We start from the raw sequence: 27297 nt of genomic DNA on the forward strand, positions 1-27297 counted from the left end.
AAGTGATATCTGAGGGCAAAAAAGTGAATTAGGTAGCTAAAGAAAAAGAAAAGAACTGAAGACAGAAACATGGAGACTTCCTTTATTTGAAGAGAGCACGGGGGTTGGGGGAGGAGTAATCAGAACCATCAGAACAAGGAAAGTGCGTGATTCTCTGAACTCAAAGTCTTTAAGAAAAAGAAAAAGACAAGAAGACATAGTGATGTAGGAGACCTGTGCAAACAAAATAATAGAAGTAAAAATATTGGGGAGAGGTTTGATTTTTATGGTATAATTTACATAGAGTTCAAGTCACTGTTTTTGATGTGCAGTCTATGAATTCTGACAGATGTGTAGTCATGCAATCACCACAACAATGAAGACGAAGTACAGTTCTATCACCCCCCAAAATTCTCTTATGTAACTTTGTAGTCAAACCCTACCTCCACTCCCAGCCACTGGCAACCAGTGATCTGTTTTCTTCCCTTACATTTTCAAAGTGTATTAAATCATACACTGTGTGTAAGCTTTTGAGTCTGGCTTCTTTCACTTAGTGTAATATGTTTGAGATCCATCCATGTTGTTGCAGGTATTCCTCTTCATTACCCAGTAGTAGTCCATTGTGTATGGCTGTACTACAGTTTGTTTACCCATTTAGTAGTTGAAGGATATGTTGGCTGTTTTCAGTTTGAGGTGATTCTGAATAAAGCTACTATAAACATTCACATAAAGGTTTTTGTGTACATATATGTTTTCATTTCTCTTGAGCTAATATGTACCAGTAGCATAGCTTGGTTGTAAGATAAGTACAGTTTTAACTTTATAAGGACAGGCCAATCACTTGCTATTTCCATGAGTAATGTATGAGAATTCTAATTGCTCCACAACCTTGTCAGCACTTGGCACTGTCAATGTTGTTTATTTTACCATTTTAATAAGTGTATTACTGTATCTAATTGTGATTTTATTTTGCACTTTCCAAATGACTAACGTTGTTGAGCATATTTCAATATATTTGCCATTTTTAATACTTCTTTTGATTGGAGATTATGAGAAAAAGGCAAAACAGATGATAATATCAAATAAAAAACATTAAATTTTCTGGGTCATGGCTTAAGATAAATGAAAATAGTTTAATGACAAGGGTTATAATAAATCATCTGGGACAGGGCTACTTCATTTGGTAAAGATTGCTGATACGATTAACTGAGCTTTAAATTATATTTGAAAGGTTGAGAAAAAAGATCCCAGAAATAATATCGAGAACAACAGATGCGATTTAAAAAGAAGAACAAAAATTAAAACTGACAATTGAAGGAAAAGTAGTAAAGATGGTTGGAAACAATATTGCCATCTGTCTATACACCAATGAACAGAATATGAGTGATTAGAGCAATGAATTTGAAAATGTAATATAAACAACTGTTCACATTTCTAGAAGTTGTTGAAAAGGGACATATGAAGTATTTTTAGAGCAATGGAAGGATAAGTATTATTTGATAGGTATAATTTTGATAAATGATGCAACAGAATAGCATTGAAAATTAATGTATCCATCGGTATGAGGGTGAAAACATGTTAGAGAGCATTGGCATCAGGATGAAAGATAAAGAAAAGTTCTAATGTTGTGTGGATACAGTATCTAGAGCAGATACTGGTGGATTTGTATAATGTTTTCCTGTGTATGACAAAACTCACCCAGAGGCAGTGATAGGTCTCCTCACTAACCTGTTTCAAACTCCATTTCTGCCCTAAGCAGACATCAGAGTTATCTGCTCTCTACAACGTTACTGTTTAAATGAAGAAATAAAAAAATAAAATACTGATGCTAAAATAGAACTAAGCTTTACAAATTTAAAAATAATTTAAATAAGTAATTAAGAAAAGTAAAACATTATGTTATGTAAAACATATTATATATGACATGTTAGGGGTACTATAAATAAAAATAGAAGACATCAATATAAAGTGGCCTTTCATTTTATTCATTGAATACCTATTGAATAAGTGCTGAATGAGCGCCAAGAAAGGTTGAGTGGACAGAGTGGTACATTCAACACAATCCCTCTTCTCACGGAGTTCAGACATTAAGCAAGTAATTAAAATAAAGAATGGTAAATACTGGCAAAGACAGTGCATAGAAAATGTAAGGAGCTCTTCAGTCAGTTCAAATTTAACATGAATATTTATGAAATATGGAAGTAGGATTAATAGAAAAGTGTAACTTGAGCACATATTAGGGCACAGAAAGCAAAGATCAGAACAAATTGAGACTTATGAAACATTCCAAGACAGTAGTAAAAGAATTTTAGTCATGTTCAGAGCAGGGAAATGAATATTAAAAGATTAGTTATGCTCTTTGCACAAGACAGTAGAATGTTGAGTTGGCAGAACTTAACTAATTGTACGATCTCCAACAAAGAAAATAAATGGACTGGAAGGAGTTTAAGAGGTTATGGAAGCCCAAGGTAGAAGTTGTGGAAAGTCTGCTTGAAATAATTCTATGTCTCTAGAAAAACAAGCCAGTGACATCATAGCATCGAACTCTGCATGATGTTTTAGAACATGTGATGAAGGGATAAGGGTATTAGATTAAGGATGAGGTCATCTACTCCATCTTCCATTGATTTGTTTATTCATCTTTAAAAAGACAATTTAGCACTTCTATATGTCAGGCACTGTGCTAGTCAATAGTGACACAAAGTTTAAGAAATGGAGGACCTGAGCCCTCACCTCACAAAAGCCCACACTCATTGGAAGTAAGGACAAGTGAGCAATTACAGTAGGGTATGATAAATTCAACAGAACTTCAGAGCATCAGACAACAAATAAGAGAATTCATACAATTAATTCTATCAAAAGGGATGAGGAAAGATGTCAAAAAGAAAATGATGCTTTATTGGAGTCTGATTTTTCCTGTTAATTCAAGAAGAAATTGCCTATTGAGCACAAATATGTACAGGAACTTATTATAAAGGTAGCTAACCATTTTTAAAGTATTTTAGTAATAAAGTAAAAAAATATGAGTCAGATGATATACAAAAGTAGATTTCTAGCTGGTTGCATAATGAAATACAAATAGTTTCAAAGGACAAATCAGTGCCAACCAATCTTTGGTTGTATGTTATAAGGCTCTGTACTTGACACTGATCCATTAAATATTTTTCTCAAAATGGGAATATAGTCAATATTTTATCATAACTTTAAATGGAGTATAGTTTGTTAAAATATTACATCATTATATTGTACACCTGAAACTAATAACATAACACTGTAAATCAACTACACTTCAAAAAAATTTTTTTAATTCTAATTATACAGGCATGCAGTTTGGTCACATTTTATATGAATTAGAATTATTAAATATGAGGTAGAATTATTTAAAATATTTATAGATCTGACTCTTGAGACAAATGTTAAAACAAATAACCCTAAATTTAAAAATCATCAGTGACCATGATTTGAAATGAGTGAATTGCAAACTGTTTACACTATTTCCACAAGGTGGAGCCACAGTGGTAACTGTGGCCAGTAATGTATTCTTCCAACCTTTCCTCTCCACGTAATTATGAATTATGTTTATAACCGTATTCACAATTTGAGGCTTCCTAAATAACTGAAATTATTCTATACCTAATAATTGAACTGAAACTTGCCGTCTTCAGCAAATCAAACATATTGGGGATTTACCCCACTCTTCTACTGCTGTCTAATATTCCTTGATGAAAAGATACTATAAATTCATTTAATAAGTCCCTCATCAATGGTCATGTAGGTGTCCTACAATTTTTCACTAGTGCAAGTAATATCATAAAGAACTTTCTTGAATAATTATCTTTGTATACATATGCAAGGGTATCTGGAATATATATTCTGGCCAGGAGAAATTTCTGACTCCAAAGCAGAAGAACCTTTTTAATTCTGTCAAATATGGTCAAATTGTCCTCCTATTCGAAGGTTCCAACAATATAAGCTCTAACCAACATTGTATGAGAATGCCCACTTTCCTTCATATTGCATGATTATTTTGTTTTTAAATGTTGCCACCTGATAAAATGTTGTTGGTGGTAATTTGTTATTCCTTAATTAGTAGTGAGGTTGAAGAAGTTTTGAAAATTTTAATGAGCTTTTGTAGTTTTTGTTCAATGATTTGCCAGTTCATATTATTTGCCCACTTTTCACTATTTTTACAGGTTTACATACTTTTTCTTTTGGATTAGTCAGAAGTTTTCATTTGCTATAATTAGTCATTACATTGTTGTAGCTGTTAAAAAAAATAGTTTCTCTTAATCTGGCACTTTGAAATTCAATAATGGGTGGTTTTCATTGCAGATGAGTTTTAATTCTTAGGTGGTCAAATGTCAGGATTTTTCTTTTATGGCCTCTGGGTTTTGTTTATTTTGTTTGTGTTGAAAGAGCTTTCCAAAATTTTAAAGCTCAACAAAGATATTCCTTTTATTTGATTGTAATGCAATCATATATGTTTTTTTCACATTTAGTATTTTTACACACATGGAATTTATATTTCTATGGATATCCAATTAGCTTAGCACCATTTATTGAATAGACTTTTTTTTTCTCCAATGATTTGAAATATTACTTTTGTCATGTACTGGTTCCAAATATACATGATTGTGTGTCCAGATAGTCTATCTGTTCTACAGTTGACCAAAATCTTAATAGTTACCACACATAAATGCAGTGAATCACAGAATTAGTCCCACTTCCAAAAAGCAGGAAAGGGCTTCAGAAGAAGCCGCTCAGGTAGTTCAGAGATTTGCACGAAGTCCCATGATTACATTGGTGGGTGTCCTGGGCCTGGGAATGCATTTTCCTTAATTCTAATTCTGCTGCAAACTATGATTGGAGATCAACAGGAAAACAGGTCACTTTTACCCTCTTTTATCTTGATTCTTTTTCAGTAACAGAGGAGTATTCAGACTGTAGTAGATCTCCATGCCAGAATGGGGGCACATGTATAAATGGAAGAACTAGCTTTATCTGTGCTTGCCGACATCCTTTTACTGGTGACAACTGTACTGTCAAGGTGGTGGAAGAAAATGCTTTAGCTCCAGGTAAGAAAGTACACGCATCCTTGGATTTGCTCAAGGTCATAAAAACATTTTTTGAACTGTTTACGAATGAATGTTTAGACCTGCTTAATCTGGACTCACTTGAGGATTAATTCCTTTTACTTCTCAAATTAAGTGAATAACATACATGATTTTGTCAGGTAAACTCATTGATATACACAAGTTGAAATTGTCAATATTGGTATAATAGAGGCAGTTTAGTGAAAATCCCCCCCCCACTTATTTTTTTCCTAGTGCATCTTAAAAGAAAATACATACATATATATATATATATATATATATATATATGTCGAACTAGTATAAACTTCTTCTCCTCAAACAAGTTGTTAAAGAATACATCTTTGATTCATATCAGATCTGATCCTTTAAATGAAGCCATAATAAGTGAATAGCAGTATGTCTTCTATGAAGGTCAAGTTCATAGTGTCATTTTGACTGGCTAAGGGCTGTTAGAACATGCTCAGATGTATTGAGTAGAACAAGATGCCTTTTTGCCCATTTACTTTCGTAAGTAAGTATTGGTTGCTATAGATTTACTTCCAGAGCGTACTATTTCTGATTTTTATACAAGAAAATGTGTGCAGGGCTTAAAATATATTCTCTTTAAAATGACAGCAAAAAATATGTTGCAGATCAGGCTTTTCTTAATAGTGCGCTGCATAATAAAGAGTACATTTTTTAGTCTGTTTTTAAATCTCAGCCTTTGTAAGTACATTTGGCATTAATTACATAGAAGATTGCTTTTGTCTACTTCTCGATAGTGCATACAATTTCACTGGGTTTCTGTTTTAGCCTCTAGAAACTGTTTGACAAGGTGCTGGAAAAATTGTTTCTGCACCATATCAGCTTTAATTCCTGCAAGAGGCTTTAAAACATTCTGACATACCATAATAATCAGAGTGCTTTGAATTCCTTCATCTCTGGAGAGATCAAAGCAACATGCAAATTAATCTCTGAGGCATTTCTATGAGGAAGGTATTGAGTGTTACTACCACCATTCTATCCTGATCTAAACGGAGAAACAGTCTCAGAGAGGCTAAGCAATTTTGGGTAGTTCAGGCAAGAAAAGGGGCAAACACCCAGACACATATGCCCTTGTTAAGTCTGATGAATGACCTTTTTTCTTCTACTAACGCTTTTTGTAACCGAGATAAAATGATAAAGATATAAACAGAACAAGATCAAAACATGAAAATTAACTCTTTCCATTTTTTTCCGCTAACAGATTTTTCAAAAGGATCTTACAGATATGCACCGATGGTGGCATTTTTTGCATCTCATACATATGGAATGACTACACCTGGTCCTATCTTATTTAATAACTTGGATGTCAACTATGGTGCCTCATATACTCCAAGAACTGGAAAATTCAGAATCCCCTATCTTGGGGTGTATGTTTTTAAGTATACCATTGAGTCATTTAGTGCTCATATCTCTGGATTTTTAGTGGTTGATGGAGTAGACAAGCTTGCATTTGAGTCTGAAAGTATTAACGGTGAGATATGCTGTGATAGGGTTTTGACTGGGGATGCCTTATTAGAATTAAATTATGGGCAGGAAGTGTGGTTGCACCTTGTAAAAGGAACAATTCCAGCCAAATTTCCCCCTGCTACTACATTTAGTGGTTACTTATTATACCGTACATAAATTAGTGTGAAAGACAGACTGTCACCTTTACTGAGAAGCAGCCAGTGTTTTTATTTATCTTTGCATGCACATTTGCTCTGTTTTTGGTTTTTCCACATGAATGAAAACCAACTTCTTTTTAAAATCTGAGTAAGGCTGCAAGTTTGTTTATTTCATAAAATTATTTGAATATCTTTTGGACAACCTGTATATGGAGTTCTTGCTCCTAAGGAGATTTAGAGGCATGGAAAACAAAGTGCATTTGTTAGCATAACCACTCCTATTTTTGTCTTTTCATGTTAAGGCATTTCAGTGTAAAAGAAATATTATAAAATGACAATCACTCAATATTGCCAGTCACAGTAGTCTTTCCAATAGAACATTTAACTTTTGTTATTCTCTGTGTACATAAATATATAACATATGTTTCTTAAATTCACAAATTCAAATAAAGTACTCAAAGACCAAGAAGTTTCTTTTAACTTTGATTTTTATTCTTTCCTGTTGAGTTGATTAATTTTACATATTAAAATTTTCATTTGTAATGAGAATTTTTAAAGCTGAATTAGAAACTTAAAATATGCTTAACTATTGTCCCCTTCCTAAACTATATTCAATATCCTGTGATCAACCATAATGAAAAATTTGACAAAAGAATATATATATGTATTACTGAATCACTTTGTTGTACTCCAGAAACTAACACAACATTGTAAATCAACTATACTTCAATAAAATTTAAAAAAAAACTATTGTTCCCTTCCTATAATTAGAGAATAAAGTAGTACTTGACACATTTGAACACTTACACCCAAGTCTAAAAATATAGAAGTGGACATTTTACCTGCCTCCATCATACAATATCTACAGGGGAAAAAAATAACACTTTTCTCTAATGAGTATCCTGTGGTAACACATGCAGACCTGCCTTATTCTTATAACAGGTGCATATATGCCATGGTGATACTACAATTTATGGATTTATGGGATGCTTCCTCTGCTTTGGTTTTCTTCTAAGCAACTTATACTGATTCCTTACAAAAGCTTTTATAAGGTTGGTATTATTATCATCATTTTTATGGTTGAACAGTGATTGACTAAGGAATGGATCAAGCTTCACAAGTAGGAAGGACTGAGGCAGTATTTAGAATCAGCCATTCTTCTCCAGCACCCACATCCATCCTTTCTGTATGTTACCTCCTAAGATGTACCATAATTGATTTAATAATCTCTTATGAAGGCCATCTGCATTATCTCCAATGTTTCATTATAACAATGTTATTGTAGTGAACACCCTTAAACATATATTCCCTATGTATTTAACAAGATAGTTTTGAACAAGAGATTCCTATAAGTTATCCTAAAAATAATAAGTAAGAAGTTTTTGGTATGGCAAACGTTTTTCATGAATTAATTACTCTAATGCTTACTATAATCCTATGTATAACATACTAACCGTGTGAGATATGTATCATGTATTATTCTCCTTATGCTTATGAGGAAGAGGCAGGAAGAAGGTAATTTTCCCAATAGTTCAGCAAATTGTGAGAATTTCAGGAACAAAGGATAAGCATGTATTTTTATTTTCTAACGTACTATCAAGGTGCCCTTGAAAAGATTTGTACCACTCCATAGGCCCAGTTTGCTCATGTTTAAAGAGTACTCATTACCCCCAACACATACTCATCAAAACTCACAAATTTTAAAAATATTGCCAATCTCGAAAGTGAAAATATTATCTCCTCATGGCAGAAACTTAAAAATTTTTCAATTTTGCTGAAACTTGAAAGCATATGTTCGGACAAAGAGTTGTACACAAATGTTCAGTGTAACTTTATTTATAATAGCCAAAAACTAGGTTCCACCCACACGTCCAGCAATAGATGAATAGTTAAGCAAACTCTGGCATACCCATACAGCAGAGGACTGCCAATCAATAAAAAGGAATGAACACACTACAACACATATCACAGATAATCTGTAGAAGATTTCAAACTGCAGCCTAATGAACCTGGAATCACCCTGCAGGTAAGTGTGAAGTGACTATTGCCCATCAGAATGTCTCATGTTGAGCGAAAATAGCTGTGCCTTCACAGCTGAGCCTCACTCAGGACACTGGGGAAGAGTGTGAGCCAGATGCTGACAGGTAAAGGCCGAATGACTGACAATTTCTATTCTGTGTAAATGTGTCATTTTCAAAAATATTGGGAAAGTTTTGATAATTTCTTTAGTCCCTGCCTGAAATTACATCACAATCTACAAGAGAGGCAGGTGGGAGGGGCCCTCCAGGACCTGAGGAGTGGGAGAGGAGCAGAGGATGTTTGCCCCACCCACTCGAGCCCGGGAAACCTGATGAGCGCCCAGGCTGGTCCCCCACCCTCTGAGACCAGAGGCAGGAGACCCGCCTGGGCCCCTTCTGCTCTGTTGAGCCTAAGCTCCACACTCCACACCCCCCAGGGCCTTTTCCAGCCCCGTGGGTGCTAAGTGTAGGCCCTGCCCACCACCCAAACCCCACCCCTTCTTAGGCCTCACCCTCCACAGCAAGGCCTTCCCCCCATTTTTTTTCTTCTCCTTTTTTACTATTGTGGTTTTGTTTCACCTTCCAGTTGTTGTTTCATCTATATTTTTATTTTTATATTCTTTCTAACATAACTGTTAGTTTCCTAGTCTAATTTTATTTTTTATTGTTCTCCTTTTTTTTTTTTTTTTTTTGTCACCCCGTATGGCTTGCAGGATCTTGGTTCATGAGCCAGGGGTCAGGCTGAAGCTGCTGAGGTGGGAGCTTCAAGTCCGAACCACTGGACTAACAGAGAACCTCAGACTCCAGGAAATATTCATCGGAGTGAGGCCTCCTGGAGGTCCTCATCTTGGCACAAAGACCCAGGTCTACCCAACAGCCTAGAAACTCCACTGTTGGAATCCTCAGGCCAAACACTCAGAAGGACAGGAACACAATCCCACTCATCCAAAAAAAAAAGAGAGAGACAGCAAAAGAATATGTCACAGATGAAGGAGCAAGGTAAAAACCTACAGGACCAAATAAATGAAGAGGAAATAAGCAACCTACTTGAAAAAGAATTCAGAGTAATGATAGTAAAGATGATCCAGAATCTCGGAAAAAGAATGGAGGCACAGACTGAGAAAATTCAAGAAATGTTTAACAAAGACCTAGAAGAACTAAAGAACAAACAAACAGAGATGAACAACACAACAACTGAAATGAAAAATACACTAGAAGGAATCAATAACAGAATATCTGAGGCAGAAGAACAAATAAGTGAGCTGGAAGACAAAATGGTGGAAATAACTGACAAGGAGCAGAATAAAGGAAAAATAATGAAAAGAATCGAAGACAATCTCAGAGACCTCTGAGACAACACTAAGTGCACTAACATTCGAATTATAGGGGTCCCAGAAGAGGAAGAGAAAAAGAAAGGTCCTGAGAAAGTATTTGAACATGGGAAAGGAATAGTCACCCAAGTCCAGGAAGCACAGAGAGTCCCATATAGGATAAACCCTAGGAGAAACATACCAAGACACATATTAATCAAACTAACAAAAATTAAATTCAAAGAAAAATTATTAAAAGCAGCAAGGGAAAAGCAAAAAATAACATACAAATGGATCCCCATAAGGTTATCAGCTGATTTTTCAGCAGAAACTCTGCAGGCCAGAAGGGAGGGGCAGGATATATTTAAAGTCATGAAAGAGAAAAACCTACATCCCAGATCACTGTACCAAGCAAGGATCTCATACAGATTCAATGGAGAAATCAAAAGCTTTTCAGACAAGCAAAAGATAAGAGAATTCAGCACCACCAAACCAGCTTTACAACAAATGCTAAAGGAACTTCTCTAGGCAGGAAACACAAGAGAAGGAAGAGGCCCACAAAAACAAACCCAAAACAATTAAGAAAATGGAAATAGGAACATACATATCGATAATAACTTTGAATGTAAATGGATTAAATGCCTCAACCAAAAGATACAGACTGGCTGAATGGATACAAAAACAAGACCCATATATATGCTGTCTACAAGAGACCCACTTCAGACCTAGGGATGTATAGAGACTGAAAGTGAGGGGATGGAAAAAGATATTCCATGCAAATGGAAACCAAAAGAAAGCTGGAGTAGCAATACTCATATCAGACAAAATAGACTTTAAAATAAAGACTATTACAAGAGACAAAGAAGGACACTACATAATGATCAAGGGATTGATCCACGAAGAAGATATAACAATTATAAATGTTTATGCGCCCAACACAGGAGCACCTCAGTACATAAGGCAAATGCTAACAACCATGAAAGCGGAAATCGACAGTAACACAATCAGAGTAGGCGACGTTAACACCCCACTTACACCAATGGACAGATCATCCAAACAGAAAATAAATAAGGAAACACAAGCTTTAAATGACACCACAGACCAGCTAGATTTAATAGATATTTATAGAACATTCCATCTGAAAGTGGCAGAATACACTTTCTTCTCAAGTGCACATGGAAATTCTCCAGGATAGATCACATCTTGGGTCACAAATCAAGCCTCGGAAAATTTAAGAAAATTGAAATAGCATCTTTTCTGACCACAATGCTATGAGATTGGAAATCAATTACAGGAAAAAAAACTGTAAAAAACACAAATACATGGAGGCTAAACAGTGCACTACTACATAACCGAGAGATCACTGAAGAAATCAAAAAAGAAATTTAAAAATACATAGAAAGAAATGACAATGAAAACACGATGACCCAAAACCTGTGGGATGCAGCAAAAGCAGTTCTAAGAGGGAAGTTTATAGCACTTCAATCTCACCTCAAGAAATGAGAAAAATCTCAAATAAACAATCTAACCCTACACCTAAAGCAACTAAGAAGAACAGAGAAAACCCAAAGTCAGTAGAAGGAAAGAAATCATAAAGATCAGAGCAGAAATAAATGAAATAGAAATGAATAAAATAATAGCAAAGACCAATAAAACTAAAATCTCGTTCTTTGAGAAGATAAACAAAACTGATAAACCCTTAGCCAGACTCATCAAGAAAAAAAGGGAGAGGACGCAAATCAATAAAATTAGAAATGAAAAAGGAGAAATCACAACTGACACTGAAAAAATACAAGGGATTATAAGAGACCACTACAAACAACTATACGCCAATAAAATGGACAACCATGAAGAAATGAACAAATTCTTGGAAAGGTACAATTTTCCAAGACTGAACCAGGAGGAATTAGAAAATATAAGCAGATCTATCACAAGTAATGAAATTGAAACTGTAATTAAAAATCTTCCAACACACAAAAGTCCAGGACCAGATGGCTTCACAGGTGAATTCTATCAAATATTTAGAGAAGAGCTAACACTGATCCTTCTCAAACTTTTCCAAAAAATTGCAGAGGGAGGAACACTCCCAAATTCATTCTACAAAACCACCATCACCCTGATACCAAAACCAGAAAAAGATATCACAAAAAAAGAAAATTATAGACCAACATCACTGATTAACATAGATGCAAAAATCCTGAAAAAAATATTAGCAAACAGAATCCAACAACATATTAAAACATATTAAAAGGATCTCACCATGATCAAGTGAGATTTATCCTAGGGATGCGAGGATTCTTCAATATAAGCAAATCAATGTGAAACACCATATTAACAAATTAAGGAATAAAAACCATATGATCATCTCAATAGATACAGAAAAAGCTTTTGACTAAATTCAATACCCACTTATGATAAAAACTCTCCAGGAACTGGGCATAGAGGGAACTTACCTCAACATAATAAAGGCCATGTATGACAAACATCATACTCAGTGGTGGAAAAACTGAAAGCATTTCCATTAACGTCGGGAACAAGACAACAATGTCCACTCTCACCACTGCTATTCAACATAGTTTTGGAAGTCCTAGCCATGGCAATCAGAGAAGAAAAAGAAAGGAATACAAATTGGAAAGGAAGAAGTAAAACTGTCACTGTTTGCAGATGACATGATACTATACATAGAAAATCCTAAAGATGCCACCAGAAAACTACTAGAACTAATCAATGAATTTGGTAAAGTAGCAGGATACAAAATTAATGCACAGAAATCTCTTGCATTCCTATACACTAATGATGAAAAATCTGAAAGGGAAATTAAGAAAACACTCCCATTTGCCATTGCAACAATAAGAATAAACCTACCTAAGGAGACAAAAGACCTTTATGCAGAAAATTATAAGACACTGATGAAAGAAATTAAAGATGATACAAACAGATGGAGAGATATACCATGTTCTTGGATTGGAAGAATCAACATTGTGAAAATGACTATATTACCCAAAGCAAACTACAGATTCAATGCAATCCCTATCAAAGTTCCAATGGCATTTTTCATAGAACTAGAACAAAAAATTTCACAATTTGTATGGAAACACAAAAGACCCCGAATAGCCAAAGCAATCTTGAGAAAGAAAAATGGAGCTGGAGGAATCAGGCTCCCTGACTTCAGACCATACTACAAAGCTACAGTAATCAAGACAGTAAGGTACTGGCACAAAAACAGAAATATGGATCAATGGAACAGGATAGAAGCCCACAGATAAACCCACGCACATATGGTCACCTTATCTTGGATAAAGGAGGCAAGAATATACAGTGGGGAAAAGACAGCCTCTTCAATAAGTGGTGCTGGGAAAACTGGACAGCTACGTGTAAAAGAATGAAATTAGAACACTCCCTAACCCCATACACAAAAATAAACTCAAAATGGATTAAAGACCTACATATAAGGCCAGACACTATCAAACTCTTAGAGGAAAACATAAATAGAAAGCTCTATGACATAAATCACAGCAAGATCTTTTTTGACCCACCTCCTAGAGAAATGGAAATAAAAACAAAAATAAGCAAATGGGACCTAATGAAACTTAATAGCTTTTGCACAACAAAGGAAACCATAAACAAGACGAAAAGACAGCCCTCAGAATGGGAGAAAATATTTGCAAATGAAGCAACTGACAAAGGATTAATTTCCAAAATTTACAAGTAGCTCAATAACAAAAAAACAAACAACCCAATCCAAAAATGGGCAGGAGACCTAAATAGACATTTCTCCAAAGAAGATATACAGATTGCCAACAAACACATGGAAGGTTGCTCAACCTCACTAATCATTAGAGAAACGCAAATTAAAACCACAATGAGGTATCACCTCACACCGTTCAGAATGGCCATAATCAAAAAATCTACAAACAATAATTGGTGGAGAGGATATGGAGAAAAGGGAACCCTCTTGCACAGTTGTTGGGAATGTAAATTGATACAGCCATTATGGAGAACAGTATGGAGGTTTCTTAAAAAACTAAAAATAGAATTACCATATGACCCAGAAATCCTACTACTGGGCCTATACCCTGAGAAAACCATAATTCAAAAAGAGACATGTACCACAATGTTTACTGCAGCACTATTTACAATAGCCAGGACATGGAAGCAACCTAAGTGTCCATTGACAGATGAATGGATAAAGAAGATGTGGCACATATATACAATGGAATATTACTCAGCCATAAAAAGAGATGAAATTGAGTTATTTGTAGTGAGGTGGGTGGATGGAAATAGAGTCTGTCATTCAGAGTGAAGTAAGTCAGAAAGAGAAAAAGAAATACCATATGCTAACGCATATACATGGAATCTAAAAACAAAAAAAAATGGTACTGATGAACCTACTGGAGAGCAGGAATAAAGACCTCGACATAGAGAATGGACTTGAGGACACGGTTGTGGAGGGGGAAGCTGGGGTGAAGCGAGAGAGTGGCACGGACATATATACACTACCAAATGTAAAACAGATAGCTAGTGGGAAGCAGCTGCATAGCACAGGGAGATCAGTTCGGTGCTTTGTGACCACCTAGAGGGGTGGGATAGGGAGGGTGGGAGGGAGGCTCAAGAGGGAGGGGATATGGGGATATATGTATGCATATAGCTGATTCACTTTGTTGTACAACAGAAAGTAACACAGTATTGTTAGCAATTATACTCCAATAAAGATCTATTAAAAAATAAATTAAAAATAAAAATAATTTTTTTTTAATTTCTTCAAGTACTCCTAGATTAAACAGAATCTTTTTCTTCCAAATATACTTCAACAGGTACCAGTGATTTCAATGTCCTGCCTTTTCTGTAATATTAGCAAGAACAGAAGGAAGTAAATCATTTGACAATATTTTTATTGCCCTGCACGATTTAATTTTTGATTTTGTAATTAGATAATTTAGAACATTTAGCACTAAATGATGCTTCGGTGTTTCGAGTTTTAATTACTAATATTATTCTTTATTTTCATTTAAATACACAAAATACACAGTAAAAATACACAGTTAAATGACAAGTTGCCACCCATAGCCAAAAAGCATTCCAGCCACTTCTAAGTTGCTGTGACCTTGTCTCGGTATCTTTTAAAAAGCCACCCAATAAAATGTAGGACAGCTATGTAATATATTTCTAATCATCATGATCAAACTTTCCATGTATAAAAAATATAACACTGGGATTTTCTTGATTTTTCCTATGGAGACAGCAGACTTTAATGGATATTATTTCCTAGATTGAATTCCAGAGCTCTACTCTCTCACCAGACCTTCTTGCCCAGCAAACTCCCAAAGTATACTAACACTCTAATTACTGATGACAATTTCATACCCATTCATTCATCAATTATTTAATAAACACCTACTTTGTGACAGGCAGGATAAATCATATATTAAATAATGTAAAAATAAGTATCAAGTAAATCAGCACAGATAGATACTGCATTTTAAATACATTATTCAGAGTCATGCTGGGATTTACTCCACCAAATCGTGAGTAGTTCCATAAGGATAGGAAATGTATCTTTAATAACCAACCCCTCTTTTTTCTGCACCTCTGACTGAACTTCCATTACTTGCTTTTGGATCACTCTAAGAATTAAGAAACTTCGTATTCAAAGCCAAGTGTGCCTACATTGCTCTTTCTTACTGTCTCTTACCAAATTTCTCATTTTGGTAGAATGGGCTAATATCATTTGGGCATTAAGATGCTAAAAATAAGCCATATTGATTTTCGGCTGACTGGTTTAATGCTCTTAAAGGGGATTTTTTTGAAGTTGTTTATCTGTTTCAAAATAGAAATTTACTGAATTGAATGAATTTCTAATTTGTAGAAGTTCAGTTATATAGAAACATTTTATATATAATACATATATTTATATTACATATACATTCAGTTATGTTATATATATATATAACTTAAGGTTTTCACTTACCTAATATATATCTAATATAAATATTTTTCTATCTAATATACATAAATTATGTATATTATACATATGAAACTTAAGATTTTTATCATGTACTTTTTATCCAAGTCTAAAGAAAATGGGTATACAACTTGGTACTTTAAAAAAAATTGCTATGGTTTATTACTGTCAACTTTTTCACATTAGAAACTAGCTGAGTAATAATCTTTGTCTTCAAAAGCAATTTTTGATGCAATAAAATTCTCCTTATTCAAAATACTTTGCTTATCCTCTATCCTTGCAAGCATGTGTGGGATGCATTAGAGCAGAAATGATAGCCCGCCCTTCCTAGATTGTACATTTAGTTAGGTTGATCCTCCCTGTAAGAGGCAGAGATGTTTGCTGCCCCAGTGGTTTCAAACCCAGGGTTTCATCAATGAGCAGAGGAGTGTTATAAAGCACCTTCCCTTGGGAGCTTTTATCACAGCTCAGTGAGAATCTTCAATGAGCTATACTGCGTTTGTGCTTGGAGAAAAACAACAACAAAGTAGTGTTCATTTCTCTGGGCTGGCATCGTGATTAAACAATCCCAAACTCTGGAAGAAGTCCAAATTTAGGATTTTTTTTAGTACTTTTAGTACTTTTTAGTACTTTTATTCATGGGTTTCTTCATGAAATATCAAAGCCCAGACTTTGGTCTGGTACCAAGTGTCGTTTGTAGTAATATTTAGTATTATGTAGTAATATTTAGAACATTTAAAAATGTTATTCCCATATTTTAAAAAATATTAGTCCATAGCAGATCCTGGTGGTAACATGATTTTCTGTTGGATTCAAATAAATACTTACATCCAAGCCCATTGAAGACTACAGTTAAAATGCTACAAGACTGCAACCTAGGAGTTAGTGTGTTTTTTTCAATGTATTTAAATCTACATCCAAATATTTGTATTCAAACATTTGAATTCCCTATATCTTTTAGATTCAAACAAAAACTGTATCAAGTCCACTCAGGTTAAGAATGAAAATACTACATGACACAACCCAAGGGGTGAGTGTTCTTATAAATACTACTCTACTTTGCTTACTTTAGCCACTAGTGAAGAATTTGACTAGATCCTTCTTACCAGGAAACAGACAGTTACAGATAGTTTCAAAAATATTTTTTGTAACTTACTTCCCTCCATTGATCTTTGCTGTCACCATCATCACCACCAATGCATTTAATTGTACATAATGTGTATAAAGAGGACTGCATATCTATTTCTTCATCTATATGAAATTTGTGAATTAAGGATGACAATAATTTGCCAGAAAACATGTGTAGAAAAAAATACACTTATTTGTACCACCTAGCCATTTCAAAAAATCATTTGAGGTGGCTAGATGAATAATATATGATAGGAAAAATATTAAACTTTAACAAAGATAGTTGCTACTTACACATCCAATATATGTCAAGAACATGTGCTTTTCTTAGCCTAATTTCTTAGATATACTCACATGTATATGTCACAGAGTAATCTTGTGCTTAACACAGAATACTCTACAGAGATGCTTCCCGCAATCTGAAACCCTCTTTCAATTCCCTACTGCACCTGATTCCCTATCCCACCATCGTAGAATTGCTGTTTAACGAACATGTTTAGATCTCTAATCCTGCTGAGGAGGCAGCTAAATAGTGTGGAAATTATTCTGTAGATTTAAAAGACTCTCCAGAGATTACATGTCTTTTTAATGCTACTTTCATTGCCCTTTCTGAAGCTTGTCATTAAGTTTTTGAACCATGATTCTATTTCATAAACACTAATTCTCATTCCTTTAAATGGTTGGCAAACTGACAGGTCATACGTGGGTTTTAGCCTTTCACAGAGTTCCATATTAACAGCAAACTGTGAACTCCACCCCACTCAATGAATGGAAGCAATAAACAAAGACCATCACTGAATGTCTGTATAATTTTGGCTTCTCTCATCCCATGTGGTATACTCAAAGTACAGCATATTTGAGAAAGCAACCACAACATCATCATTACCAACAATGACCACCAACATCCCTAAAGGCATTCTTGGGTATCACAAAGGAACCTATCTTTTTATATTTCAGAAATGCATTGTTACTAGAGCAGTACCAGTACCTGAAAACTGATTCTGTAGTGTATTCTGAAAAATGGGCAGACTAAGATGCCTATAAAGCATCTTACAATAGAATTCCACAAGGTCGGGTACCATTTGCCCATCAATAAAGTTCTTGGCACTGCAGCTAGTGGAAGATCACTGAGATCAGTAAATACACAGAACATGCTGTAAACCGGAAAGAATTAAATGTCTTAAATTTATTAATTAAATTTTACTAAAAGAAAATTTTCTAGTAAAATTCATTTTACTTACTTTAATGGAACAAAAATAATTTGAATATTCAAATTTGTGATCACCAACCCCAAAACTAGTCCTGATTTTCTTTTTTTTTTTTTTTTTTGATGTAGAGATTTAAAATGTGACATCTATATTTGGCTAATGTTGTTACCTTTGTTAGACAGAGGTTTTAGCCCTGTGATGAAGGCATCGAATTTTCTCATTCTGGGCTGTAACAAACAGCTACTTATTTGCCCTAGATACATCCTTAATACACTGATGCAGTTTTGCCAGCAAGTTATGTCTTCTTCACACCAATGGAAAAATTATCTTGGCAAGTAACCTTGTGAGGAAACTATTTGCAAGAAGGCAAAATAGCTACCACCTCCGGAAGAACGACTACTTTCACTAGTAAGTAATTATGCAGAATATGAATTGCCGTTCTCTTTTTGAAGTACACATCACACCAACTTACTAACCTCCCTTGTATCACTACACACACAGACCTACTAGAGCATGGACTTGAGGATATGGGGAGGGGGAAAGGTAAGCTGTGACAAAGTGAGAGAGTGGCATGGACATATACACACTACCAAATATAAAATAGATAGCTAGTGGGAAGCAGCCGCATAGCACAGGGAGATCAGCTCGGGGCTTTGTGACCGCCTGGAGGGGTGGGATAGGGAGGGTGGGAGGGAGGGAGACACAAGAGGGAAGAGATATGGGGACATATGTATAACTGATTCACTTTGTTATAAAGCAGAAACTAACACACCATTGTAAAGCAATTATGCTCCAATAACGATGTTAAAAAAAAAAGTTATAACATCATTTTTTCCCCTACAACTGTAAAATCAAAAGCAACACAAACTACAAAGAGAAAGCTCCTAAATATTTTCTTTCCCTCTTGCTTCTGACAGAAAATGTATGGAGACAAGAGAAAGAAGAAAGATCAAAACAGAAATAAGGGGGCTTCCCCGGTGGCGCAATGGTTGAGAGTCTGCCTGCCGGTGCAGGGAACACAGGTTCGTGCCCCGGTCCGGGAAGATCCCACATGCCGCAGAGCGGCTGGGCCCGTGAGCCATGGCCGCTGAGCCTGCGCGTCCGGAGCCTGTGCTCTGTAACGGGAGAGGCCACGACAGTGAGAGGCCCGCGTACCGCAAAAAAAAAAAAAAAACCGAAATAAGGAGGAGGAAAACGAAGATGAGTAGAAGGGGGAGGCGTCCCATGAGAGGAGGAGAGTGCTAAGAGGGAACAGAAGAAAACACAGGGTGAGATAGCGTGGAGGAGTGAAAACCATCTGAGATGTAAGGTACTGGTACCATTTCATCAACTTACCTCTAAGCCCAGACGACATCGTTAACCAGCAAGGACTCGCCGCCTCTCACACACAGATGCAAATACTTTGGCACTGGCTTTTGAGAAAATAGAGCGCTTTCTTCTGAGGTCCACCAGCAAGGCGACAGGAAACAGGGCTCAAATCTGTCTTCCTGCTCTAGGCTTCAGGGTGAAATTCAAGGGGTTTGGGAAATTTCAAACTTGGAAGCTGACTGGCTAGTCTCAAAGCAGTCCATATAAACTACTCGTGCTGCTGGAAGCCAGATTTTCCTTACTGAAGGAATTTTTGATTGCTAAAGGGCTCTGGTGGCAACACTTCTATTCTTTGAGTTCCATAGACTGAAGATCCTTCACTCTGGAGTTATCCAGGAGACATGGGTTCTCATCTTGCACATGCCCAGTGCTGTCTATGTAAAATAACTCAAGGTTTGATTAATCAACAGCCTATTCAAGGAGGCAAAACCACTTTAAGCGGATCAGTGCTTTACCAGCTGTTTCAGTTTGATTAATCAACAACCTATTTAAGAAGACAAACTGGTTTAAGCTGGTCACTGTTTTACGCAGTGTTTCAAAGTGTTTTCTCTAGCAGAGGAAGTCTACAGTGCCTATTGTTACTGTCTCTCCTCACTCCAGCTGCCTTTTTGAAAACCTGTAACTTTGTCTTGAAAAAATTTTGACATTGTCCTTTGGGCTGTGTGGAATACTATTCTCTGAGTAATGTAACAGTAGCTTCACAAATTGGGAAGCAAAGGGGAAAGTATTACTCCCTCATTCCAAAAATTCTTTATGATTGTTTTCTCATATTTTGGTTCTTGAAACTTGGTAATGTGTCTAAGAAGAGAAAAGTTAGAGTTCCCACAGATTTTCATTTAGTGGATTTTAAGATTGTTTCCTGGTATAACATGATTATTAGTGTGTTTATTCAGCATTCTCCTTGAAGTCCTGTGAGGCAGGTCTGCACATTAAAACAAACGGCATGAATGGGTAACGTGGGCACATTTTCAACAAACGAAGCTTATGCTCCAGTAATGCTAAGAATTGCCAAGCATCTAAACTGGCATTGCTACTGAATAAATGTAGGAAGTTAGCAAATATAAACTTTCTATATGTTTTCTGAGATCTAAAAGCGAAGAAAATGCTATCGAATTTTTAAAAATTTAGAGTTAGTGGCTTTAAAATGAATCTGCATTTAATTCAGATTGCTCTTAATATAAAGTATAATATGTTCTATATAAATATTGATCATAGAGCTTCCCTGGTGGCGCAGTGGTTGAGAGTCCGCCTGCCAATGCAGGGGACACAGGTTCGTGCCCCAGTCCAGGAAGATCCCACGTGCCGCGGAGCGGCTGGGCCCGTGAGCCATGGCCGCTGAGCCTGTGCGTCCGGAGCCTGCGCTCCGCAACGGGAGAGGCCACAACAGTGAGAGGCCCGCGTACCGCAAAAAAAAAAAATATATATATATATAGATAGATAGATAGATAGATAGATCATAAAATGATGTCATAATATGCATCTCTCCCCCAAATTTCTCTTTTTTCTTAAAAGATAAAAGAAATTTCCACCTAAAGTAACATTTCATTGATTTCAGCCTGCATGTCTTTTGGAAAAGGAAAGAATTTGATAATCAAATGCATTATATAAATAATTAACTGTAGGGGTGGAGTTTGGGAGAGGAAGTTCTTTATAAAATCTCAGAACAGGTATCAGAAGCACATAATTCTGATTTTCCCTCCCTGAAATATAACATCATCCGGGATTAAAATGACAATTTTTTCAGAATAAATGGAAAGACATTCTGGAAGGTATATTATTTTATTTTCCAACCCTTTTGTTGGAAAAGGCAAAGAAATAAGGGCGACTCTATACCTTTTTTTGCCCACTTTAAATCTTACTTTGACCTCTAGATTCACCCTTCCTGTGTTTCTCGGCAACTCCCCACATTTCCTCAGGAGCCTCTCAAACTGCTGTCATTTACCCAGCAACCAAGACGGTTCCAGGTGCAGACGAACGGCCTTTGCAAGACCTGAGAACCAGCCAAGACCTAATTGCCTCTCCCCAGGTCCCATTGGCAGGAGCTTTCATTCATTTCTCCCCCTACAACCACTCCTTTTCTAGGAAAGCAAGCCTCCAGGCAGGACATCACCTTCTCATTACGCAGCAGCTTGGCGAGCTGCAGGAACGTCTGAGCCTTAGTCTGAGAATGTCTGGCCTTGCGAGTGAAAGGAAGAGCTTTGGTCTTGAACTTTCACGATTCTGCTTCTCCTTTGGCAGGTCCCTTCTATTTCCCTTTCCTTTTGCCCTCGCCCTCCGCCTCTTCCTCTCCTCTTCTTTCTTTTCTTCCTCTTCTTTTGGTTTTCTAACTGCCTGTGTTTTCTCTATTTACCCCTGTTGGCCTCTTCTTTCACTTTCATGATCTCTTTGGCTCTCTCCTTTGTCCTGCTTTTTCCTCCCCACTCTCCATTTCTTACACACATTTCCATAAACCATCATTTAAAGAATGTACAGATTATAAAATCCTGCTGTCCCTTTTTTCCCTATTTTATTTTTTGCCCCATATTTTCTAAGGTCCAAGAATAATTCAAAACAAAACACTCTCCAGGAAATTCTATATTTTCAGTGAAATTTATTTTATTGTGTAATAGACCTGAGGGAAGCCTAATTGTATTTTCTTTTTTGCAAGTATTACTACTAATGTGTTGTTCAATAGGATTCTGTAACTGTCTAAATGAATTAAACTGCCATCTGGGTCGTATATTTCAAAGAAATAATTTAACATCGTTATTTACAAATTGCATCCGGTTTAAGCATAAATTTTACTTATTTAGGTGAAATATTTATCTTAGGCAGAGAAATACTCTACTTATTTAGGTGAACTATTTGTCATGTGCAAAAAAATATATGGAATGAATGACCAAAAAAAAGGACTGTATGTGGCCAGCTTTATAATCAAGTAATATGAAAATAATACACAACTAAATAACATGATTTGTAATGATGAGGCAATCCTTGGGGTAAATTAGCCACTGAACAAAAAATGTCCCAGTCAAAAGATTTTCTCCCTAAGTATCAGAAGCCTTTTGAATGTACAGAGCTCACATTATTGAAAATCAGTACAGTTCAATCGATGAAGATTAAGCATGATGAATGCTTGATTGTCTCAGATGAAATCACACGTGCTGACAGAACATCTGTTACAGCCTTCCTGTTATTTTATTGCAAATTTACAACCTATTGCAACTAAAATAACATGATTAAAATGATAGACATTTTGAATAAAGGATAATTTATAGACCTCTCTAAATAATCAAACTTATTGCTCAAATAACCAAAATTTTAAAAAAGAAAAGATTTCTGAAACCCTATACGTGTTGCTTTTCATTACAAAGAAACACTGGTATTTGGTATCTACATTCAGTCATAGCTACTATAGGGGGGAAAAAAAAAAAGGAATCCCAGAATCAGAAATCTTCAATGTTCACTTATTTGTTATATTTATTAAAGTTATTTCACAGACAGTTAATCTTGGTTTTTCCTGTTTGCAATACCCACAGGACTAACCCGACGGTCAACATACAGTAGACATGTATTTAGTATTTGTTTACTGAACACTTGACTTGAATAAAAATGTCTGAGTAAAGTGTTCATAAGGTCATGTTTTAGGTAAGTACAAATGTTTCATGTTGTCTAAGAAAGTAACTAAAATTACTTCAAACAGAAAGATGCCATAGAGATTTGCATAATTTATACATGCAGGTGTGTGAAATAGTAAGTGTAATATTTAATGTTTATAAAAACAATCTCCCTTATATAATTGGAGTTCCCTGTAACCTGTCTGTTCTGTGTAACAATTAAACCTATGGAACTGGGTCGACTCCCAATAAAAGGCTATAAAAACCATTTGTAAACCACAGCTTGACTATTTGCATATTGCTAACTAAAAGTTCCAATTTCATTATTTATTTACCTTAAATCAAATTTTCTGACTAGAATTAATGATATATTTAGGAGCCAAGATGGTCAGGAGTTTCTTTAACAAGGCTTGAAATCAGTTGTCAGTTGGTCAAACCCAGAGGTCACACCTATTTTATGGGAGAGGCAGTCTGTTGGGGGGCCGATCTTATGGGCATGGATTACTGAGTTCAAACTCCAGTTATGAGCACTGGACTCTTTTGTGCCTCATTTTCTTTATCTGTAAATAGACATAAAAATAGTTCCTACTTATTATTAAGATTTGTATACAGATTAAATATGATGGTTCATGTAAAACGTTAAATGCAATGATTAACACCTAGTAAGTACTCAATAAATGATGAGCTTAGCACTGTGATGCTGGAAAGAAGATTGTGAAGGGTAAAGGGGAAGGCACAGAAAAGGGGAGGAGACAAATAGCAAGCTCGCAACTACTGCTGGATTCAACTTTTAACAAAGAAATAAAAAGCAATTATTAGTACAGTAAGAAAGCTTATGAAAACGGATAAGACAAAATATACCCTGTTACCAGAAGAAACTTGCATAGTCATCATGTAACAGACTGAAAAACTGAAAGAAAAATAAGTACAAAGAAACCCTTGCCCACTGGAGAGCGTACTTCTGAATTGAAATGTATCCTTAGCCTGTGGTGATACATCAGTGTTTGGGGGAAACACAGAAAATGAGGGCATATGAAGAAGAAAATGCAACAGGAAATTATTTGTTCAACTTCAAACGCTATATTAATTCTTCACGTTTCTTTAGGTCATAGTGACACAAACCTCGCAGGGGAGTAAAAAAGTTTTATCTACAAAAGGATATGGAAAAAAACATTGCCGAAATGAAAAAGGATTTCTCATATAGGTAAATTTTTTAAAATTGAGATATAATTGACATATAACATTATATTAGTTTCAGAAGTAGAAATAAGTTGCTAAATAAAGTTTTAGCCTGATTATTTGGCTTTTTCTTTTTTGTGTGTGTGTGGCTGTGTTGGGTCTTCGTTGCTGCGCGCGGGCTTTCTCTAGTTGGTGGTGAGCGGGGCTACTCTTCGTTGTGGTGCACGGGCTTCTCATTGTGGTGGCTTCTCTTGTTGCGGAGCACGGGCTTTAGGCGCACGGGCTTCAGTAGTTTTGGTGCGTGCGGGCTCAGTAGTTGTGGCTCGCGGGCTCTAGAGCACAAGCTCAGTAGTTGTGGAGCACGGGCTTAGTTGCTCCGCGGCATGTGGGATCTTCTCGGACCAGGGCTTGAACCCGTGCTCCCTGCATTGGCAGGAGGATTCTTAACCACTGCGCCACCAGGGAAGCCCTATTTGGGTTTTTAAAATCAGTTTTACCATAGTATTTATATCTTCTTTAGGTATTATATTAACCATAGTGTCAAGATAACAGATTACATAGAACGTATAGAAGTTAAAACTATTGAACTTCACAAACTGTTCTAATATATCAAAATTGCATGAAAGTTAAGAAAATCATTTTATATTGCTAAGAATTGTTTGGTTCAGTAGTGGTAAAATGCTTCCCTAAAATTTCTTGATTTATCTAAAGTAAGAATTTTTAAAAGTTGGATTAAAAATGTTTTCCCCTGCTCTAGCACACTAGAAAAGACCCGAAAGAAAAAGCAGAGCAGGAGCAATTAAATAAAAGATTTTTAAGGAGGAAGAATGCATAATATTCACAAGTAAGATTGCTTAGCTCAAAACCTGACTCTGCCACTTACTGGCTGTGTGCCCTTAGGTTAGTTACTTAATCTCTCTGAGCCTCAGTTTCATCCTCTGTAAAATGAGTGGTAATAATATTTACCTCATAGGGTTGGTGCAGGGATTAAATTAATAGACATACAGCATTTAGAATATTAGCTGGCAGTACTCTTGAAATATCCACTATTAGCATTTCTGGAGTTTCACTTAAAGGTGATGGCAAAAAATAAATGAAATAATCTTAAAGTTAAAAAAATGATAAAAACTTTTTGGACATCAGTACAGTGTTGCTCAGAGTTGTACACTCCAATTTATTATCTAACAAAATATTTGTTTCTAATCTCAGAGATATCACTTTAAACAAAGATTTTGAGATTCCCAGAAAATCTCACTTGAAACAAATACAAGGAAAAAACTACAGGAAATATTTTATTAAGAATATCTTGAGTAAGCTAATGTAGAACAGAAACATTCAGATAGTACTAAAATGATTTCCACTTATCTCTGTTGCCCACCTGAAGCTTTTCCAGTATTTAGTCTATGGTACAGGTAAGTCACAGATTTCAAACTTAATCCACTTGGATTCCTGCATGCTTGATTTAATTATGTTTCACTCAAACAGAAGGTCAGAAAATATCTAATTAGCTATTTTACAAAGTGGTTAAATCCACTCTGAAGTTGTGATGTAATAGAAATAGATATTTGGTTTTTACCCACAGTTCCTGGCATAGAGCTTCTAAAACCCTCATAATTTCTTGAATGAAAAGGCTGAGTAGATTGTCTTTTGTAATTCATAATAAGTCCCTTTCAAGTACACCTGAGTATATGTCAATGACATGACTGGTGGCTGGAACCCCTAGATAGCTTTCGGATAAGGTTCTGGTTGCCAGAGGGACCAACCATATGATTAGAGGCCTGAACCTTTCAGTCCCATTCGCTGGACCTCCAGGGATGGGAGAGGGGCTGGGGACTGATCTAATCACCATAAGCCAGTGATTTAATCGATCATGCCTAGATAACAGAACCTCCGTAAAAACCTTGAACAAGGGGATTCGGACAGCTTCTGGGTTGGTCAATGCATCCTTGAGTGCCAGGAGGATGGTGTACCCCAAACTTCATGGAAACAGAAGCTCCTGCACTTGGGACCCTTCCAGTGCCTCCATCTGGCTCCTCATTTGCGTCCTTTAGAGTATCCTTTACAATAAACTGGTAAAAATAAGTAGAGTTTTTTCCTGAATTCTGTGAGCCATTATAGTAAATTATTAAAACTGAGGAGGCGGTTGTGGAAACCCCCAGTTTGTAGCCAAGTCAGACAAGAGTGTGGGTGACCTGGGGACCTACTACGTGTGATTGGCATCTAAAGGTGGAGGGCAGTCACGTGGGACTGCTCCCTTAAGCTGTGGGTCTGGGTAGATAGTGGCAGAATTGGTGTAGGAACTGAGCTGGTGTCCACAGAGAACTGGAGAATTGCTTGGTGTGGAAAATCCACACATTTGGGGCCAGAAGTGTTCCATGGAGGTAAAAACAGATCATAGTAGTAGACCCCTGTAAAGAACAAAGGAGGGCTTCCCTGGTGGTGCGGTGGTTAAGAATCCACCTGCCAATGCAGGGAGCACAGACTCAATCCCTGGTCCGGGAAGATGCCACATGCCGCGGAACAACTAAGTCTGTGTGCCACAACTACTGAAGCCCCGCGAGCCTAGAGCCTGTGCTCTGCAACAGGAGAAGCCACTGCAATGAGAAGCCCGTGGGCACCGCAACAAAGAGCAGCCCCTGCTCACCAAAACTAGAGAAAGCCCGCGTGCAGCAATGAAGACCCAATGCAGCCAAAAATAAATAAATAAACAAATAAATACATTTAGAAAAAAAAGAACAAAGGAATATTGATGAAAGAATAAGCATATTAAAACAGTCAAACACACCTTGACAATGAATGCAGTTAGATAGAGTAAAATGGGAATAGAA

General features: G+C 36.1%; 1 protein-coding gene across 1 annotated transcript in view; it reads left to right on the forward strand.

Annotated features, from left to right (window-relative positions):
- Window positions 1-7437, forward strand: part of MMRN1 (multimerin 1) — a 71951-nt gene extending 64514 nt beyond the window's left edge. Inside the window, exons 9-10 of the mRNA XM_049709007.1 lie at window positions 4902-5054; window positions 6298-7437. Of these exons, the coding sequence (XP_049564964.1) occupies window positions 4902-5054; window positions 6298-6719 (575 nt within the window). The 3' untranslated portion in view covers window positions 6720-7437. The remainder of the gene's footprint in view (window positions 1-4901; window positions 5055-6297) is intronic.
- Window positions 7438-27297: the final 19860 nt, after the last annotated feature.

Source organism: Orcinus orca, chromosome 4 (assembly GCF_937001465.1).
Source record: "Orcinus orca chromosome 4, mOrcOrc1.1, whole genome shotgun sequence".
Lineage (NCBI taxonomy): Eukaryota > Metazoa > Chordata > Mammalia > Artiodactyla > Delphinidae > Orcinus > Orcinus orca.